Source organism: Delphinapterus leucas, chromosome 19, assembly GCF_059928025.1.
Source record: "Delphinapterus leucas isolate spDelLeu-1000000601 "Yukka" chromosome 19, BTC_Dleu_Yukka2, whole genome shotgun sequence".
Lineage (NCBI taxonomy): Eukaryota > Metazoa > Chordata > Mammalia > Artiodactyla > Monodontidae > Delphinapterus > Delphinapterus leucas.
Window position 1 is genome coordinate 8,229,672 of NC_143147.1, and position 21,213 is coordinate 8,250,884.

The window sequence follows — 21,213 nt, forward strand, 5'->3', positions numbered from 1 at the left end:
TACTACCCAAAGTGTTTTATATGGATCAGTGCAATCCCTATCAAAATCCCAATGGCCGGGAGGGGGAAGGGTAAGCTGTGACAAAGTGAGAGGGTGGCATGGACATATATACACTACCAAATGTAAAATAGATAGCTAGTGGGAAGCAGCCACATAGCACAGGGAGATCAGGTCGGTGGTTTGTGACCACCTAGAGGAGTGGGATGGGGAGGGTGGGAGGGAAGGAGACGCAAGAGGGAAGAGATATGGGAACATATGTATATGTATAACTGATTCACTTTGTTATAAAGCAGAAACTAACACACCATTGTAAAGCAATTATACTCCAATAAAGATGTTAAAAAAAAAATCCCAATGGCAATTTTTGCATAAATAGAAAAATAAAAAAATCTATCCTAGAATTCATATGGAATCTGCAAGGACCCTGAATAGTCAAAATAATCTTGGAAAAGAAGAATAAAATTAGAGGTCTCATACTTCTTCTTTTTATTTATTTATTTATTTTTTTGCTGTGCCACACGGCTTGTGGGATCTTAGTTCCCCAACCGGGGACTGAACCCAGGCCCACAGCAGTGAAAGCACTGAGTCCTAACCATTGGACCGCCAGGGAATTCCCAGAGGTCTCATACTTTTTTATTTAAAAACATATTTCAGGACTTCTCTGGTGGCGCGGTTGTTAAGAATCCGCCTGTCAATGCAGGGGACACAGGTTCGAGCCCTGGTCCGGGAAGATCCCACATGCTGCAGAGCAACTAAGCTCACGCACCACAACTACTGAGCCTGCACTCTAGAGCTCATGCTCCACAACAAGAGAGGCTACCACAATGAGAAGCCCATGCACCGCAACGAAGAGTAGCCCCTGCTCGCCACAACTAGAGGAAGCCCGCGTGCAAGCAAGGAAGACCCAACACAGCCGAAAATAAATAAATTTTTTAAAAAACATATTACAAAGCTACAGTAATCAAAACAGTGTGGCACTGGCATAAAGACAGATCTATAGACCAGTAGAGCAGAACAGAGAGCCCAGAAACAAACACTTGCATACATGGACAAATGATTTATGACAAGGGTGCCACCACCACTCAATGGAGAAAGGGCAGTCTCTTCAGCAAATGGTGCTGGGAAAACAAGACATCCACAGGCAAAAAATGAAACTGGACCCTTATCTTATGCTGTATACAAAAATCAACTAAAAATAGATTAAAGATCTAAATATAACAATATAATATATAACCATATAAAAGTATATGGAGGGACTTCCCTGGTGGCACAGTGGTTAAGAATCCGCCTGCAAATGCAGGGTACATGGGTTCAAGCCCTCGTCTGGGAAGACCCCACATGCCGCGGAGCAACTAAGCCCGTGCGCCACAACTACTGAGCCTGTGTTCCAGAGCCCGCGAGCCGCAACTACTAAGCCCACGTGCCACGACTACTGAAGCCTATGCGCCTAGAGCCCGTGCTCTGGAACAAGAGAAGCCACCACAATGAGAAGCCCCTGCTCGACACAACTAAAGAAAGCCGGTGTGCAGCAATGAAGACCCAACACAGCCTAAAATAAATACATAAATAAATAAATGTGTATTAAAAAAAATAAGTATATGGAGATCTGTTCCACAACATTGTGGATATACTTAATGCTATTATTGAACTCAAACTGAAAAATGGTTAAGATGGCAGATTTTATGTTTTTTAACACAATTTAAAAAGTTTTTAAAGAATAGATTGTGAAACAAAATAAATTTTACATCAAGAACACAGAGTTCTATAACTTTACTCACACACAAAAAAAATATGAAAAAATGTTTAGTGAAATATATGCAAACATACCCTCCACACACCAAGAACTCATTAGAAGCACGTCTGCCAGCAGTGCCCATCAGCATATCATCTAAAGGAAAAAGAGAAAAATACAGTCAGTTCTGCTATACCACCTGTTTAAAAAATGTATATATATTGTTCCAACATGACTATTAGGAAACAATCTGATCACCGTACGAATTTACCACTTGCTTATGTTGTGATTTTGCCCATGAGTAACAACAGGTGAGCACGGAACACTGCACCCAGCTGAATTCACAGGCTGCCAACATCAGGTCTTTTCAGGGTAAGTGTACTGCAGTGTATACATATTTCTTCACCTTTTACCATGTGCAAAACCTGTGCTGTTTTTATCATGTTCCTTTTCATGTGCCATGGACAAAGGTTTTGAGTGTTGTGCTCCTAATCCCAATTTGCCCATAAACTCTGTGGTTTTTACTGAACTACTTTGCAGGGTGTGGTGACTTTTAGGAACATGTGTGTCACGTTCTAGTACAGCTGCCTGTATCCGAAGTCTAATTCACTCTAATGCTGGAGCACCCACACTCCTGCGTGACACTCTCCTGTGTCTTGCACGGGTAGCTGAACAAGATGTCATGAAACTGGGGCCTCTTGGACACAGATGCCACAGGCCATCTTCATGCTCAGACATCACTCGTCTAAGGGAATAGAGCACAGCTCAGAACACAGGGGCCTGTCACCTCTACACCCACTAGATCATACTGCCCTGTGTGGCCTTTACATGGCTGCAAAGGTATAATTCATATGTGTTGATGTGAAATAGCAGTGTTGACCAAATAATATAAATTTTTAAAAATAAAATAAACTATGGTAACCTCAAAATACTCAAAAAGGAAAAAAATAATCACAAATATCCTTTTGAATGGCCATACATGGAACTGAGAAATACATTTACTTTGGTCACTACTCTCATGAAGCTTACATTCTAGTAGTGAAAGAAGGTAATAATACCAGGCAGTGATAAGATGTATAAAAGGAAAATGAATCAGGGTAAGGGGATAAAGAGAGGGGCAAGAAAGGAGTCGATTTTAAAGACAATAGTTTCCTACGGAGGAAACGGGGCAGAGGGGACAAGGTTGGAAGCTGGAGTTCACTAAGAGTTCACCTCTTCATTTTGTAGCTTTGCGTTTGGAATCATACATCATTATGAAACAAAATTAAGTCAAAAGAAAAGAACAAGCCCTAGAAATCAAAAATAAAATGAAGTGATGGAACCTAATCATATATCAACTTGGTAGCATAACCACCAGAGGGGAATGAATGCTTTCTTTCTTTTCTTTTTTTTTAAGTTCTTTATTGAGGATTTTTTGTTTTTGTTTTTGTTTGGGTTGGGTCTCCGTTGCTGTGCATGGGCTTCCTCTAGTTGCTGCGAGCGGGGACTACTCTTCGTTGCGGTGCACAGGCTTCTCATTGTGGTGGCTTCTCCTGTCGTGCAGCATGGGCTCTAGGTGCGTGGGCTTCAGTAGTTGCGGTGCACGGGCTTAGTTGCTCCGCGGCATGTGGGATCTTCCTTGACCAGGGATCGAACCAATGTCCCCTGCACTGGCAGGTGGGTTCTTAACCACTGCGCCACCAGGGAAGTCTGGGGATGCTTTCAAGTGACTTTAAACTCAGTAGTTTAATTGGGGGGGGGGTGCGGGAAACACCCAACTCCAGGCCCCTGTAGTCCTCCTGTTCCACCTGAGGCGAGAGGAAGAATCTGAAACACCTGTGAAGTTCACAGCCCAGAGGCACAGGCTCAACGCAAGGCAGAGCCCCAATCACAGGACTCGCCCACTCCTCACCACCACATCACTAAAGGCCTATTGACAGCAGGTCCTTTCACCCGGTACATCATGTGCACCTATCAAGAAAGAATTACAGAACTTGCTTGGTGGTGCAGTGGTTAAGAATCCGCCTGCCAATGCAGGGGACACAGGTTCGAGCCCTGGTCCGGGAAGATCCCACATGCCACGGAGCAACTAAGCCCGTATGCCACAACTACAGAGCCTGTGCTCTAGAGCTCACGAGCCACAACTACTGAGCCCAAGTGCTGCAACTACTGAAGCCCCCACGCCTAGGGCCCGTGCTCTGCAACAAGAGAAGCCACCACAATGAGGAGCCCGCGCACTGCAACGAAGAGTAGCCCCCGGTCGCCGCAACCAGAGAAAAGCTCGCGTGCAGCAATGAAGACCCAACGCAACCAAAAATAAAAATAAATAAAATAAATAAATTTATTTTTTAAAAAAGAATCTTATTTCTTTAAACAAAAAAAAAAAGAAAGAATTACAAGGCATATCAAAAGGCAAAAAAAAAAAAAAACCACACTTTTTTTTTTTTTTTGGCGGTACGCGGGCCTCTCACTGTTGTGGCCCCTCCCGTTGCGGAACACAGGCTCTGGACGCGCAGGCTCAGCGGCCATGGCTCACGGGCCCCGCCGCTCCACAGCATGTGGGATCTTCCTGGACCGGGGCACAAACCTGTGTCCCCTGCACTGGCAGGCAGACTCTCAACCACTGCACCACCAGGGAAGCCCCCAAAAAAACACACTTTGAAGAGACAGAGAAAGCATCAGAACCAGACATGGTGGGGATGTTGGAATTATCAGACAGGGAATTTAAAACAAGTATCATTAATATGCTCAGGGCTCTAATGCGGAAAGCAGACAGCATGCAAGAACAGATGGGCAAGGTAAGCAGAGATGGAAATCCTAAGATCCAAAAAGAAATGCTGGAGATAAACACTGAAACATTAATGAAGAATGTCTTTGGTGTGCTTATTAGTAGACTGGACATGTTTGAGGACAGAATCTCTGAGCAAGAGTATTATTTCAAGAGAACCCTTGAAAACCCAAAAACAAAGAGAACAAAGACTTTAAAAAAAACAGAACAGAATATCCACAGTCTGTGGGACAACTATAAAAGGTGTAACATGTACATAATGGTGATTCCCGAAGGAGAATTAAGAGGAGCAACAGAAGGAAATACTTGAAACAATGACTAAGAATTTCCCCAAATTAATGTCAGACACCAAGCTACAGATCCAGGAAGCTCAGAAAACACCCAGCAGGGTAAATGCCCCAAACAACTACATGTCAGCATGTCATTTTCAAATTACAGAAAATCAAACATACAGAAAATACCCTGAAAGAAGCCAGAGGAAAGGAACACCATACCTACAGAGGAACAAAGATAAGAATTACATAGACTTCTCCTCAGAAACCATGCAAGCAGAAAGAGAGTGGAGGGAAATATTTAAGGTGTTGAGAGAAATAAACCACCAACTTAGAATTCTGTACCCTGCAAAATTATCCTCCAAAATGAAGAAATAAAGACTCTCAGACAAATAAAAATTGAGGGGATTTGTTGCCAGTAGATCTGCCTTGCAAGAAGTTCTTTAGAGAGAAGGAAAATAATATGGATCAGAAAACTGAATCTACATAAAGAAAGGAAGAACACTGAAGAAGGAATAAGTGAAGGTAAAATAAAAACTTTAATTTTTATTATTATTTTTTAATTGGAGTAAAATTGCTTTACAATGTTGTTAAGTTTCTGCTGTACAATGAAATGAATCAGCTATATGTAGACATATATCCCCTCCCTCTTGGACCTCCCTCCCACCCCGCCACATCCCACCCGTCTAGGTCATCACAGAGCACCGAGCTGATCTCCCTGTGCTATACAGCAGGTTCCCACTAGCTATCTATTTTACACGATAGTGTATTTATGTCAAACCTAAGCTCCCAATTTGTCCTAGCTTCCCCTTCCCCACCGTGTCCACATGTCCATCCTCTATGTCTACGTCTCTATTCCTGCCCTGGAACTAGGTTCATATGTACCATTTTTCTAGATTCCACATATATGCGTTAATATACGATATTTGTTTTTCTCTTTCTGGCTTAGTTCACTCTCTATGACAGACTCTAGGTTCATCCACATCTCTACAAATGACCCAATTTCATTCCTTTTTATGGCTGAGTAATATTGCACTGTATATACGTACCACATCTTCTTTATCCACTCACCTATCATTGGACATTTATGTTGTTTCCATGTCCTGGCTATTGTAAATAGTGCTACAATGAACACTGGGGTACATGTGTCCTTTTGAATTATGGTTTTCTCAGGGTACATACCCAGTAGTGGGGTTGCTGGGTCATATGGTAGTTCTATTTTTAGTTTTTTAAGGAACCTCCATACTGTTCTCCATAGTGGCTGTATCAATTTACATTCCCACCAGCAGTGCAAAAGGGTTCCCTTTTCTCCACACCCTCTCCAGCATTTATTGTTTATACATTTTTTGATGATGGCCATTCTGACTGGTGTGAGGTGATACCTCATTGTCGTTTTGATTTGCGTTTCTCTAATAATTAGTGATGGTGAGCATCTTTTCACGTGCCTCTTGGCCACCTGTATGTCTTCTTTGGTGAAATGTCTGTTTAGGTCTTCTGCCTGTATTTTAATTGGGTTGTTTGTTTTTTTGATATTGAGCTCCATGAGCTGTTTACAGGTAACAATTTGTTCAAAATAACAACAGCAACAATGTACTCAGTTATGTATGCTTCCCTATATATCTTATGTGTACATATACATACATACTTATGTAGCTTATATATAAGTGAAATTAATGACAGCAGTGATACAAGGGATGGGAGGAAGGAATTAGGATTATTTTGTTATTGATATTATAAGATACCCACACTATTTATGAATGGTATAGCATATCTGAAAGTGGGCTCGGATTAGTTACACATGTATATTGCAAATCTAGAGCAACCACTAAAAAAAATTAAAAAGAGGTATAATTAATATGCTAAGAATGGAAAGAAAACAGAACCATAATAAATGCTCAGTTAAAACCACAAAAGGTAGAAAAAGAGTGGAAGACAAATACAAGAACAAAGATCAAGGACAACAACAGAAAACAGTAATGAATATGGTAGATACTAATCCAGGTACAGCAATAATCACTTTTAACATCAGTGGTCTAAATGCACAATTAAAAGACAGAAATTTCAAAAAAGATACACAGATGGCCAACAGGCACATGAAAAGGTGCTCAACATCGCTTATTATTAAAGAAACGCAAATCAAAACCGCAATGAAGTACACCACCTCACACCAGTCTGAACGGCTACCATCAAAAAGTCTACAAATAATAAATGCTGGAGAGGGTGTGGAGAAAAGGGAACCCTCCTACCCTGTTGGCGGGAATGTAAATTGGTGCAGCCACTATGGAGAACAGTATGGAGGTTCCTCAAAAAACTAAAAATAGAGATGCCATATGATCCAGCAATCCTACTCCTGGGGATATATCTGGAGAAAACTCTAATTCAAAAAGATAACATGCACCCGTATGTTCATAGCAGCACTATTCACAATGGCCAAGACATGGAAACAACCTAAAGGTCCATCAACAGATGAATGAATAAAGAAGATGTTGTACATATACACAATGGAAATTACTCATAAAAAAGAATGAAAAATGACATTTACAGCTTCATGGCTGGATCTAGAGATTATCATACTAAGTGAAGTAAGTCAGACAGAGAAAGACAAATACCATATATCACTTATATGTGGAATCTAAAAAAATGATACAAATGAACTTATGTACAAAACAGAAATAGACTCACAGACATAGAAAACAAACTTATGGTTAGCAAAGGGGATAAGGAGGGATAAATTAGGAGTTTGGGATTAACATATACACACTACTGGTATATAAAACAGATAACCAACAAGAACCTATACTGTATAGCACAGAGAACTATATTCAATATCTTGTAATAACCTATAACGGAAAATAATCTGAAAGAGAATACATAAATACATATATGTATAACTGAATCACTTTGCTGTACACTTGAAAATAACACAACATTGTAAATTAACTATACTTCAATTTTTGAAAAAGTAGGAAAGGGGGAGGGGGAGCTGTACAGATGAGCCACGAGTCCCACCCACAATGCAGGAGCTGCAGTCCCCTTCAAAAAAAAAAAAAAAAAAATCAGTGGCTTCCAGGGGTTAGGTGGGGAGAAATAAGTAAGTAGACCACAGAGGATTTTTAAGGCAGTGAAAATGCTCTGTATAGGAACAATGGTGGAAACAAGTCATTATACGTCTGCCCAAACCACAGAATGCACACCACCAAGAGTGAACTCTGAAGTAAACTGTGGACGTTAGGAGATTACGATGTGTCAATGTCAGTTCATCGCTGGTGACAAATGTGCCACTCTGGTGACTGATGATGACAATGGGGGAAGCTACGAAATAAGGGGTACATAAGGGTATATGGGAAATCTCTGTACCTTTCTCTCAATTTTGTTGAATAACCTAAAACCGCCCTAAAGAATTAAATCTTAGCGAGCTCCCTGATGGACTATTGCTTGGGATTCCAAGCTTTCACTACTGTAGCCCAGTTTCAGTCCCTGGTTGGGGAAATGAGATCCCGCAAGCTGCGTGCCATGACCAAAAAGGAAAAATTAAATCTTTCAAAAAACTATCTTGGGCTTCCCTCGTGGCGCAGTGGTTGGGAGTCCACCTGCCGATGCAGGGGACACGGGTTCGTGCCCCGGTCTGGGAGGATCCCACGTGCTGCGGAGTGGCTGAGCCCGTGAGCCATGGCCGCTGAGCCTGCGCGTCCGGAGCCTGTGCTCCGCGGTGGGAGAGGCTACAGCAGTGAGAGGCCCACGTACCGCAAAACAAACAAACAAACAAAAACTATCTTATACATATGATATACTTCACAATAACAAATTTTTACTAATTACATGGCAGGGTGTGGTCAACCGTAACAAATGCTGTGGACACATCAAAAAGATGAGGACTGAGAAATGACCCCTGGGATTTGGCAGCATAAAAAGACCTCAACAGGAGCAGTTTTGGAAAAAAAGAAATGTTTTTAAGACAACATTTATACAACTACAAAAAAAAAAGGTAACTTGAATAAAACAAAAGGTGTGAATGTCCTTTACATAGAAAAGTATAAACATGCATCAAAACACACTAAAGAAATCTAAGTGGAGGAACAAACACACAAACATTCTTGAGTAGACAATTCTCTAGGTCCCTGAATAGGTCTTAGAGAATCAATACAATGCTGATCAAAATCCCCAGATGGTTTTTTGTAGGAGTTTCAAGTTGAAATTAAACTATATGGGGGAGGAAAGGGGGCTGAGAATAGCCTGGTGACTCCACAGAATTCTAGGAGGCTCCCCACTGTCACCTTCCACCCCATCTACGCACACACAAACAAATCCTTTATATACGCCTGATATGACAAGTCTGGAACTGCGTATCAGTGTAGAAAGGACAGAATATTCAATAACTAATGCTAGGGTAATTGATAGAGCCCTTATTCCATCTACACAAATTAATTCCAGGTAAAGTTAAATATGAAAAAAAACGATGAACATCTTTAGAAGGCACCATGATAACATTGGGGCAGCATGACAGAGGTGTTAGTGGCTACAACTTGCTTATACCAATATTTTATAGAGTTGAAGTTGTACATATCTAGAGCATCCACCTGGAAGAAATTCTGGCACAAGGACATCTGTTATAACACATTTTGAACAGTAAAAAGATAGAAATGTTCCAAGTCATAATCAGTAGGGAAACAGATAAACTATGGTTTAGTTGAACTATAAATATCATATATTAAAATGAACTAGATACAAACCTAGATACAGATCTAGATACACAGCAAAAATATGAAAAAGCAAACTACAGAAAACAATATTCTATATAACATTTACTTGAAACTAAAATCATAAAAATACTATATGTTCTTTATGGATACAGGGGCATATTAGAATTACAAATCAAGAGGAAGAATATATCTCTGGCAAGAGAAGAATGATGCAAGTACTCTGGCTGTACCTACAGCATTTTATACCTTTAAAAAGACATCTAAAACAGGTATGTCAAAATGCTGACATAAATAAAATTAGCACGGTGGATGATTTGAGTATCTGCCGCGTTATTTTGTTTGAAATATTTCACAATTTAAAAAGTTTTAATTACCTTTTTAGTGAAATAAAACCACCACACAGGATGATTTTTAAAGGCAGCTGCCAGCTCTCAGCACACGGATCAGGGCCCGCCGCTTGCCTTATGTGCCGTGTGTGTTTCCCCTGCCCCAGCCAATCAGCCCCAAAGCATGTTTGATCTAGGGCCACAGCCTTCACAACAGCCAGCGCAGGGGTGAATGTAAGCAGCTACTAAATACGTATTTGACAAACAACTAGAGACCTCTTGATACAAACGTCTCCAACTTTCTACATCTGCACACAGTCAACTGGGTACCATTCACTTGTTGAAAGTAATCAAATTTCCAAACCATGTTTCCCTCTTTTTTCATGGTTTTGTCTAACTTCTCTTTTTGTAGGTTTTCTGCTGCCCTTCACTGTTCCACAGAACCCTGACTGTATTTAGTCAGCTTGGATTCTGCTTCCTTTATACAAATTCTTCCTGTAAATTTATGAGGCTCATTCCTGAACTCAGGCCAGTAGCTCCCGAAGCACCATCCAGACTGTTTTTAAGACCCTTTGACTCTCAGGCTTTTTCCAAAAGAGGTCTTCCTTTAATTCCTTTCCTTAAATTTAATTTCTCTCATTATGTTGGCTTCTCTATTCCTTTCTGTTTGGATACAAACAGAATTTGAGATCATTTCCTACAAAGTTTTCATCTACCTTCAGAATCCAAGGTTACTGTCTTAGAGAAGATGACTGAGCAGATTACAGGAAGGTAGGTAGATAGTTCTGAGAATTCCATCAACTAAATAAAATGTCCATTTGAAAAGGTGTCCTACACAAGACAGCGTGATATAAAGGTTAAAAAATGCTAGTCTAGTAAATTCAGAAACATAATGTGTACAAGCAGAAAAGATTCTCACATGAGTGGTCTGACGAGGTGTTGTGTGGAACCAAAACAAAGTCATCCGTGTCACAAGAAGAGTTCTTGCTACTAGTACTGGCGGAATCTTTGGACACCTGGAGGGAGCTGGGAGGACCCAACGGTGGGGAGGGTAAGCTTTCTTCCTGAATATGCTGCACATCTGGAAGGGACTAAAATTAACAACATAAAATTAAAAGTGGCCTCATAATAAAATGCACGTCAGAATAGCCATCAGACTAAGGAATATTTTTTTCATGAAAGTGGCATAGAGTTCAATTCCATTTAAGATTAAAAAAAATCTCTTTGGAAAATCTTTCCCTTAGAAAAGCACAGTTTAAAGTGTCTTTCCATAATGACTTCTAAAATGTTTTCAAAAAATGATACTTAAAAATACATCATACCAAAACAACAACAACAACAAAAACCCCACCATACCAGTTATCACATGTACAAGCTGCCTCTCCTGAAATGGATGAGGTGAGTTTTTATCATCTCCACATCCCCGTTTCAGCGCATGGCCTAGCAAAGCAGATACTCAATACCTGTTTACTTCATGACTAAAACAAAACGTCCAGGGACTTTAAATTAATGACATCCTGCACACACAAAGTTTTAAATCTCCAATGAAGAAAACATTATAAAAGGGAAAGCAAGAGACCCATGTTCACAGTAAGGATAAGGGCATGTAAGCACAGAGATTATTTACACTTCCAGAAGGAGAGATTTAGAAAACCTTACAGGCGTGGGTGTGTTCCTTTTGTGTTCTTTTTTGTCAGGGGAAGGAGTTGATTTGTGGGAGACAGGACAGGAAGGGAAGAAAAGCATATAAAGATATTTAAAGATACGTGGGCGTAAGTAGCTACAGACCTCTTGACACTTGCCCACTTCAAGGACACTAGTGACAACTCTAACTGAATGTCTTCATCATACAATAGTTTCCTAAAACAATGAACTTCGTAATTTGTTGTGTTAGGTCCCCATTACCATGTTTAACCTTTGTTTCTATTTAAGAAAAAGGAAAATACTACATAATATGCTCTTTCAACCCCAGGGTTAGACTGCTACTGCTCCTGTGAATGTCACTGAGCAATGAAATCAGTCTGAGATCTCCTTATCACTCCTTTGTGTGTGTGTGTGTGTGTGTGTGTGTGTGTGTGTGTGTGTGTGTTGGACATACACATGATATAAATTCTCCTCATCGCTTTCTGAAGAGCACTTACGCTTCAAGGTTATAAAGAGAGGAAGATCGAGGACTAACATTACAGAGCACCTACCATGGGCTATAGGCTTTCCGTGTATTATCTAACTTCAGCCCTGCTCTGAAATCCATTTCATACATAAATAAACAAAACTCAGAAGATTAGGAAATCTGCCAACTGAAGAGCAGTTGAGCTGGGCTGGATTCCAATTATCTAACTCCATGATTTCTTTCCAGTGCCATTTCTTTCCAGGCAGGAACTCTCTCAATTTCCTCCTTTGCTATTTATAAAATCACCTTCATCCACAACCACTTGGGTGGAAGAGATGCTTCTTGCATTCAAAGCTAATCTCTCCACTAATTCTCCCCACCTCCTCAAGGACCCAGATCACTCCCCTCTGCTCCTGACACTTTCACCCTCTCCCTTTATTCTGGCTTTTTTCCCCTCTGCACACAAACATGTTGAATTTTTCCACATCTCAAATCAATGCAGCCCTCTCAATTACCATCTTCTCTCCCTTCTTCACTTAACAATGTTTCTTGAAACTTCGGTCTTCACTGACCCCAATTCCTCACCCCCTGTGTGTCGCCTAACCCACCATAATCCACTTCCTGCTTTCAACCCTCCACCAAAACCGCCTTTATTAAGCCTACCGGGGACCCCTGTGGCCGCATTCTCCGGAGGCTCCTCTATGCCTTAAGTGACCTGACTCTGCGACCCCGACACTGTGGGCCGCTCTTCTCCTGATCCACTGCCTCCATTCAGTGACCCTACTCTCTTGCTTTCCCCACTGCTTCTTAGTCTCCTTTGCCCCTTGACGGAGAGGAGTGGCTTGCGGGATTCCCCAGGGCCACCCTGGGCCTCCACTCGGCACACTTCGTAGCCTCACCTGGGGTCACTCTCACCTTCCTGCCTCAGCTACCACTGCCAGAGTGACGACTGCAGCCCTGCCTCTCCCAGGCTGCCCCCGCGTCTGCACACCACCAGCACATCGCCTCTGTGCTCCCTCGCTGAGTGGCTCCATCAAAGTCCACCCACTTGGGTCCCATCAAGATCATCCTCTTCCTCAGGTCCCAAGTTCAAGCGATCTCCAAGCGCCACAAACTCTTCCCCTTGCACTTCCTGGCCCCTCGTCTTCCCCTTTCCTACTGCTGACTTACTTCAGGCCCTCATTCTCAATAAAAACAAAGCAAGACCAAAACCAAACCAAAAAATCTGCAATGGTCACAGGTTGTTCTCTTTGATCTCGTAGAGAGGATTCTCTCCTTGTCTCCGATCCAATCCTCCACCTGCTTACAGAGGAATTTATTTGCTAAAACACAGTGGATCAGATGAAGCCTCCACTTAAGATCTCTCAAATGGCTCACCACAAAAAGTCTGGCCTCCCCTGCTCGGTGCCCAAATTCTGCCAAGACACAGCCTCTCCCTACCCTTCTGGCTCCGCTTTCCCCTCAGCACATAACCAATGCTCTCTGCACCCTACAGGCTGAATCGTCAGAGAAGCCTGTCCAACCAGAGCTTCCTGCAACGATGGGAGAGTTCTGTTCTATCCAGCATGGTGGCCACCAGCTACATGTGGCTATGAGCACTTGAAATGTGGCCAGGGAGACTAACGAGCTGAACTTGCATTTCACTTAATTCTAATAAACATTATGGCCAAGGACGGCTACAGATTCCTTCAGCGGGTCACCATTCCACAGGGGTTCCTCTGCTTACAACACCACTCTGCTACAAATTCACCGTGCTTACTCTTCCTTCCAAACTCAACTCAAGGGCTTCCCTGGTGGCGCAGTGGTTGAGAATCTGCCTGCCAGTGCAGGGGACACGGGTTCAAGCCCTGGTCCAGGAAGATCTCACATGCCGTGGAGCAACTAAGCCCGTGCACCACAACTACTGAGCCCGTGCTCTAGAGCCTGCGAGCCACAACTACTGAGCCCATGTGCCACAACTACTGAAGCCCGCCCACCTAGAGCCCGTGCTCCACAACAAGAGAAGCCACTGCAATGAGAAGCCCGCGCACCACAACGAAGAGTAGCCCCCGCTCGCCGCAACTAGAGAAAGCCTGCGTGCAGCAACGAAGACCCAACGCAGCCGAAAATAAATTAAAAAACAAAAAACAAAAACAAAAAAACTCAGCTCAGTGCCTCTCCTGAGCATCTTTGCTGGCTTCTTAGTCTGATTTCATGCCCCTCATCCACACTCCCACAGGCAGTAAAGGCGTGTATACATATGCTTCTATAGCGATGTTACCTGCCTCTTCTCCACACAATTAAACTAAAAGCTCCTCAATGAAGGGACCTGGTCATATCTTCCACTGGTATCAACCAAAACTTCACAGAAAGTAGGCATTTAATAAATGTGATTAAAGCAACAGATATTCAAGAGATATTATCTAAGTAGCATTTAGCCTATAGCCAGTATCATAACTAAAAGAGTGACTTGAGCTTTTTGTTACAGAGTTTTTGTTTTTCACCTTTCAAAGATTTCTCTGGAATGAAGTAGCAGCTGGATATTTGTGTGAGAACGTAAAAAAGAGAGTTACGTGGGCATGCCTGCATGCATCCACCCTCAGTACAAGAGTCTGCTGCAGCCCTAGGAAGGAAGGCAGTGCCTATAGGAAGTCCTCTCACTTTTGCAGACTATGTTGAAGCAAGGCCTAACAAATCATCCCATTTTCTAATCTCACTAACTGGAAATTACATTACATTACATTACATTACATTGTATTATTCCTGCTCTCCTCTTATTTCCAGATTTCCTTGTTATTTTCACTTCAAGCATTAGCTTGTCATAAAGGCCTTCTAAAAAAGGTTTTTCCACCAAAGTTCTGAGCATCTAAGTATGTCTCCCCTCCCCCGCCCCTCGCCCCTCCTCCTGCGAGCACCTGTTCCACTCTTCCCAGCGGCCCAAGACACACTGCTGTCTTGCGCTCCCTTTCAAAGCATCCCCATCCAACAAAAGCCCAGCACACTCTGTCCAGTCAAAGCACTTCCCAGCTGCATCCCTCCTGGCGGCCCCTCTCTTTCTCCTCCCTTGGGGTCCTACCATCCCCCAGGCTTTCCCACACTCAGCTTCTCCCCTGCTGTCCTTCTCCAGCACCATCTCTGCTTTTCACACCGCGTGTCACCTTGTATCACATACGTGCTCCATCATGGTAGCTACAGTTATCAAGTACTCACTACATACTACCACCCACTCCCCTTCAACCAGAGGTTAACCAGGCCTCTGTAACCTACGTTACAGACAAGGAAGCTCAGCTCAGCCTGGGAACTGACCTGCCCTGTAGGATATAGTGAGCAAGCAGCAGGGCCAGCGCTGAGGCTGGTCCTGCCCGGCTCCAAACAGAGCCTTCGGTCTTTCCCTGCAGTTCCTCTGCATTTCTCCCCAGTCGCTCCAAATCCAGTGTTTTCCTATATTCCAGACTGAAACTGGAAATATACAACACTTTTTTCCCCTCTTAGTTTTTTTAAATTCATGGGAATGTAATGTAAGTCTTATTAGTCCATCTGCTTTTTCTATCTGGTTTGAGTCTGCAGGGCTGTGCAGAAAGGTTTCTTGCCAGCTCTAGGGCTCATCCGTTTGCAACAGGCTGCCGCAGCATCTGTGTTCACTGGGGGGTACTGGGTTTCCCTGGAAAATAAGAATAACTGCACCTGCCACTTCCTGAGTATTACTGTGTGCCAGGCACTGGAGCAGGTGCTTTTGCTCATTTATCCTTAAAAAACTCTATGAAGTGGGTAAATTATACTCACTTTACTTATGAGAAACAGGCTCAGAGACACCGAGTCACCTGTCATAGGTAATATGGCAAGTCAGGGATGTGGAAGCTCCCAAGCCCCAGACTCTTAAGCCTCAAGCTGCTAATCACCCAACCAGCTCCCTCTGCGATTCCCCGACCCTTCTGCCAGCAGAATTCAAGAAATGCACGTCTGCCAGGCCAGTCTGGAAAATACCTGCAGTGGCTGACACAACGGCCCCTGGACCTTGGCTTGTGAAAAGTCTCAAGGTCACAGCCCTCTCAGGCAGCAAGAGAGATGTGGGGGAAAGTCCAGAAAAGCACAGAAGTCGGAAAGGCAAGACCTGGGAGAGCAGAGCAGAAGGAAGGAATGACCAGAAGTGGCCGTAAGTTCTCAGGATCAGGAAGAAGCACTGAGACTGCAGGGAAGATGGCCATGGGGTGCACGGCTCGGGCAGCCCTGGGGAGGGAAGAGGCTGCAGTGGAGCCGGCTCACAGGGCCAGTCACCATGACTACGGGGCCTAAGGCAGTGAAGTCCGCTCAGAGGGCACTCGTCCACCACTGCAAGTTCTATGTACGATAACTGTCCAGACCGATGTTTATGACATTCATGAAACAAATGCGAATCACCTATCTACGTGTCACAGTGACATCTTTCCCCACCTCACTGGTCACGAAAGGGTGAGAGTACTGTGTTCACCAGTCAGAGGGGAGTGTGCACAGCCAGATAAGGCAGAGTCCAGACCGAGGGCCTCAACAACAGCACTCTTTGCCCAGGCCTCAGCTGCGCTAGGAAACTCCACACATAAAGAGAATACCCATGACGTATCTGCAGGCTCTGTGAGCAGATGCAATAACACAGGCTCTAACGTTACCTTTAATACAACCAGGACTTACAGGTGGAGAGGCGAAGCGACAGGATGGAGAGCTGCTACAGGGACCTTCAGAGGCGGAGCCGGCGTACACGGGCACCGGGACCGGGCAGGCTGGGGGAGAAACACCGACGAATGGAGTGCGATTACACGAGCTGTCCACTAGCAAACCTGTCACAACTACTACAGCTTTGTGTTGTCCAAAAATTTACATTCACCTACTTATTACAGCTCCCATGGGTGAAACCAAAAATGCAGTAATTACTAAACTCTTTCAATTTGGACTTGGAAGGAAAAACAGAATTGTAATTAAATAAACACAACTACAAATATTTAAGTAAAGCTCAATGAAATCTTGAGAAGCACATAAAAAATTAATTTTATAATACCAAATACTAATTTTTCCTTAAGCTTGCATTCACTCTTTAAGTAGAAATGTAAAAAGTGGGTACTCACATTTTTTTACTGGAACTTGCTCAAGAAAAGGATGGCTAAAAAATGCTTCTATAATGAAAATGAGAATGCAACCATTAAACTGATGTTGATTTTTGCAGATAGGTTAACCTCGTCAATGTAGTCAACATAATATCCTTGAGATCATACATAATTATTATTAACTTCTTTACATAGACTCCATTTCCTTTAAATGTAAAAGCACGTTATTTTATAAATCATCCATAAAACCCATCAAATTATAAGTAATTCTTAATGAATGAAAAATTTAAAATAATGGTGTGAATTCTCAGAGTGTCCATTACCAGCACAGCACCCCTGAGGCGACTAAAGCAGATGTGTCCTCTAGTGTGTGCTGTCCTCAAACAGACAAAGGCACGGAGAACTGTGACCAGGCCCTCGCTAATCGCTCTGTGAACTATGGCTCTTAACTGTCCTAACGGGAAATCTTAGACAGCTGATTTGTATAATAAACTCTACTCTCCTGTCCCAGAAGAAATATTCCTACAGCTGGTTTCACGTTTTTAAAAAAGCTATTAATTTGATTTTTAGTTTCTTCAGCTATTCACCAAGGATAAAACCTACACAGTAAGCCTGCTAATTAGATAAAGATAAATAAGTAGGTGAGTACATGGCAGTTCATTAATTTACTCTTTTCCTATATGTATAATTGCGTTATTTCTTTAAAACCTCACGAAGACCATCTCATTTTTCATTAAGTCTCCATATTGTATGTTACTAAATAGCACAGAGCAGACAAGGAGAATGGCACAGCCCAGCACGGAGGCTCTCCAGGTAATACACAATCAGGAATGAGCTGAAGTCAGGTTTAGTCTAAACTACCTCCCACTCGGAAGCACTCGGTTCACTGTCCCAGTAAATGTTCTCAGTAGACAGGAGCTCTAATAGTTTCTGTATGGCGGAAAGATGAAATAGTCTAAACATATCTTTTCTTAAAGTGTGGTAAAAATTGGAATTAAACTTTAGTCATGTAGTTTGGTAAATATTTTTATCTTTCCGAGGGAGAAATTAAACTGGGATTGCTCTGTGACCATGAGAAATATCGGCCAATAGTGAAATGACAAATAGGATAATAGCTTCTAAATTATTGATTATATTAACTATTTATTTACCTTCCATACATTTACAAAATACATGAAAGAAAAAAGACAAAGAGATAGAAAGAAAAGTAAAACTGATTTTCATTTTCTTCTGAAACATCTATAGTATCTTTTAAAAAAACCTCTTCATGTGGTTGCCAAGGTGGGTAGGGGCGTAGGGTGGAGTGGGAGTTTGGGATTAGCAGACGCAAGCTAGTATATATAGGATGGATGAACAACAAGGTCCTACTGTGTAGCACAGGGAACTATATTCAATATCCTGTGATAAACCATAACGGAAAAGAATAGGAAAGAGAATGTACATACATCTATAACTGGGTCACTCTGCTGTACACCAGAAACTAACACAACATTGTAAATCAACCATACTTCAATAAAAAATAAATTAAAAAAAAACTTTTTTGAATACACAAAAATAAAATTAGAAACTAGCATACATACAAAATTTGAAAATATTACTTACCAAAGTCCATTCTATCTTTTTGGTTTCTCTGAAGCAAACCCAAAAGGAGATTAGCCAAATAAGGTGATGTTTCTCTGGGAATGCTGGGGGGGAAAGGAAAAAAAAACCACCTAAGTGGTGAGTTTATATATTAACTACACGACTTTCGCCTTCATTACAGTAAATGAAAATGTATATACAGTTTCACAAACACTACATTTTATACCAAGAGGACCACGGTAGACCCCCACTCCTTAAAGGAAAAAACAAACAAACAAACAAACACTAAGCAACTGCCTTTGAAAAACAGCATCAATTTGGGAAGATTCTTGCATCGTGCTTCTTATTGCTGTTTTTGGAATATCTGCGAGAACAAAGCACTTCACAAGCACAGACCATCTTGAGTTTTAACACAATGTCGACCTAGCGCTAACGGTTGCTACAGAGTTCTCTGTTAGACAAACAGCCACCTCCAATTCCATCTGCAAAAGGGCAGAGCTTAAATAAATACAAGTGAGAAATAACACAGCTTCCTGAAATCCAATAAAAAAGGACAAGGCAAGAAAAAAAAAAAGTAATAGGAATATGTAATTCACAGAATAAAAACTACAAAAGGATGTTAAACAAATAGCGAGCCAACCTCACTAGTAAAGAGAATAATGCAAGTTAAATGAAGAGCTAATTGGCCCTGCTTGGGAGGCATCGAGACTGGTAACAACCCCTGCTGGTAGAACGCAGGAAAGGAGCGCACTGCTTGTTCAGCAGTGCAAACAGGGCCAGCCGAGCTGGAGAGAGTGTCTCTAAGCCCAACAATTCCATTTCTAGGAGTCCATCCTAAAGGAATGCACAAATGTGTGTATACATGCACGCACGCACACATATACACAATCTCTCCTCAGTAAAGCCTGTTTGTAGTATCCAAAAAAATGAAAACAGGGATCTGATTAAACAAAATTCGTTACATCTAACTAGGGAACTCTCTAGCTATTTTAGAGCAAGCTGTTTTCTAGGGGAAAGCCTAGCTATTTTCTACTTTATGCACATCTATTCTGTTTGCATCTCCCTCCCCTCAAAGAACACATATAACTTCTGTAGGTTTTTCTTTTAAATAAACTTAACATTTTTAAAAAGAAAGAAAATGATACAGCACACAGGCACCTACGATACACTAGTAATTTTCTAATTTCCTGTTAAAACGAAAGCTCTCCTTACTGTTAATTGAAAAAAGATTCAATAACGGAAAAACATAAAACACATAGAATTCAAATAGATAACACTGCACTGACAAATGGTAAAACCCAGTGTAATCAAAACACATACCTAGGCGTTAAGTTTCTGTTTTTCTCATAAAGCATCCTTAGGTCTTGAGGACTATTAGCCTGTTTAAAAAAAAAAAAAGGGAAGAAAAAGGTTTAATTTCCTAAACAAATAAGGGCAAAAATTCCAAATCATATGATCAAAGCTCACATTCTGCTATAGAACAGAGACTCTGAACTTGAAAGCCATGGAATGCTGAAGGAGCCATAGATGGGCACCAGGAACTTAAAAAACTTCTGAAATTGTACATGAATTCTGCACATCTGGGCATAATAATGTACCTTTTCTGAGGTCAGATTCTCAGAAAGGCCTGAAAATCACTACTCTGGAGGTTACATGGCCTACCCACAGGTGTATTTTTACTGTGTAAGATCAGGGTGTATTTTACCTCCGAGGGATTCAAGGAAGAGAACTCAGATGACTGCTACTCTTCTGCCATAGTAACAAGCAGCACCCTCATAATAAGTGCTGCTGAATTAGTGAAGCTGTCTCTACGCCCAAACTAGGTTGGGAAATTAAGTGTTCAACCTGGCTGTGTCACCGACTTTTAAAAACCATGTTGGGCAAATAATTTCACTCTGTTCCAGTTTTCAGATTCAAAACTCCTCTTTGTAACTGGGCAGTATGAACTCAAGAGGAATCATTGTGATTATATCCTAGGAGGCCTCTTTTTGACAGGATGTTAAGGGAGAGGAAGACCTACTCAAAGTAACTTCTATAAAGCCTAAATAATTACCTCTCACCCAGCAGTGACAGGAATAGAGAGCTGGGGACAGTTTCCAGTGATCTTTCCAGACCTGCCCTAGCCCTCACGTGGATTCCAGGACCCCAAAACAAGGCTAAGCAGGAAGCGCTGACATCACTGTTCACACCTATTTCCCACCAGGTTGTTAGCTAAGCTGCACCAGCTTTTATGAGCCTGGGGAACCTAAGCGGCCCCAGGCCCAGTCCAACTACTAGGGAAGGCAGATAAAAAAGGAAAAAGCGAAAGATGTTCTGGCTCACTACAGCAGTTTTGCCTGTTAACAAAATCAAAATAAGTCACAGAGGAACCAGAAACACTGCTTTCAAAGTACAGGTGACCCTTGAACACCATGGGTTTGAACTGTGCAGGAACCTTTTTTCGATACATAGTACAGTACTACACGATCTGCAGTTGGTTGAACCCACGGATGCAGAATGGCAAGTACAAGGGGCCGACTGTAAAGTTACAGCACATTTTCCACTGCAAGGGGTCAGCACCCCTAACCCCTACATCGTTCAAGGGTCAACTGTATTCCCCATTTTATAAGTCAAAGGCAACTGCAAAATGAGAAGATCCCCAAACTGAGCACATCCAAAAAAAAGTCAACGT

At 42.1% G+C, this 21,213-nt stretch overlaps 1 protein-coding gene across 11 annotated transcripts in view; it reads right to left on the reverse strand.

The window, feature by feature from the left end:
- Positions 1-21,213, reverse strand: part of ULK2 (unc-51 like autophagy activating kinase 2) — a 66,208-nt gene that overhangs the window by 25,395 nt on the left and 19,600 nt on the right. For 7 of the 11 annotated variants that reach the window (XM_089900258.1, XM_089900259.1, XM_089900254.1 and 4 more), the window contains 6 exons: positions 19,863-19,921; positions 18,564-18,673; positions 16,983-17,030; positions 16,552-16,640; positions 10,717-10,888; positions 1,828-1,888 (listed from right to left, as the gene is read on the reverse strand). In XM_089900258.1, the coding sequence (XP_089756384.1) occupies positions 1,828-1,888; positions 10,717-10,888; positions 16,552-16,640; positions 16,983-17,030; positions 18,564-18,673; positions 19,863-19,921 (539 nt within the window). The remainder of the gene's footprint in view (positions 1-1,827; positions 1,889-10,716; positions 10,889-16,551; positions 16,641-16,982; positions 17,031-18,563; positions 18,674-19,862; positions 19,922-21,213) is intronic. The other 4 variants (XM_089900256.1, XM_022560971.3, XM_022560970.3 and 1 more) reach the window with 1 other exon arrangement.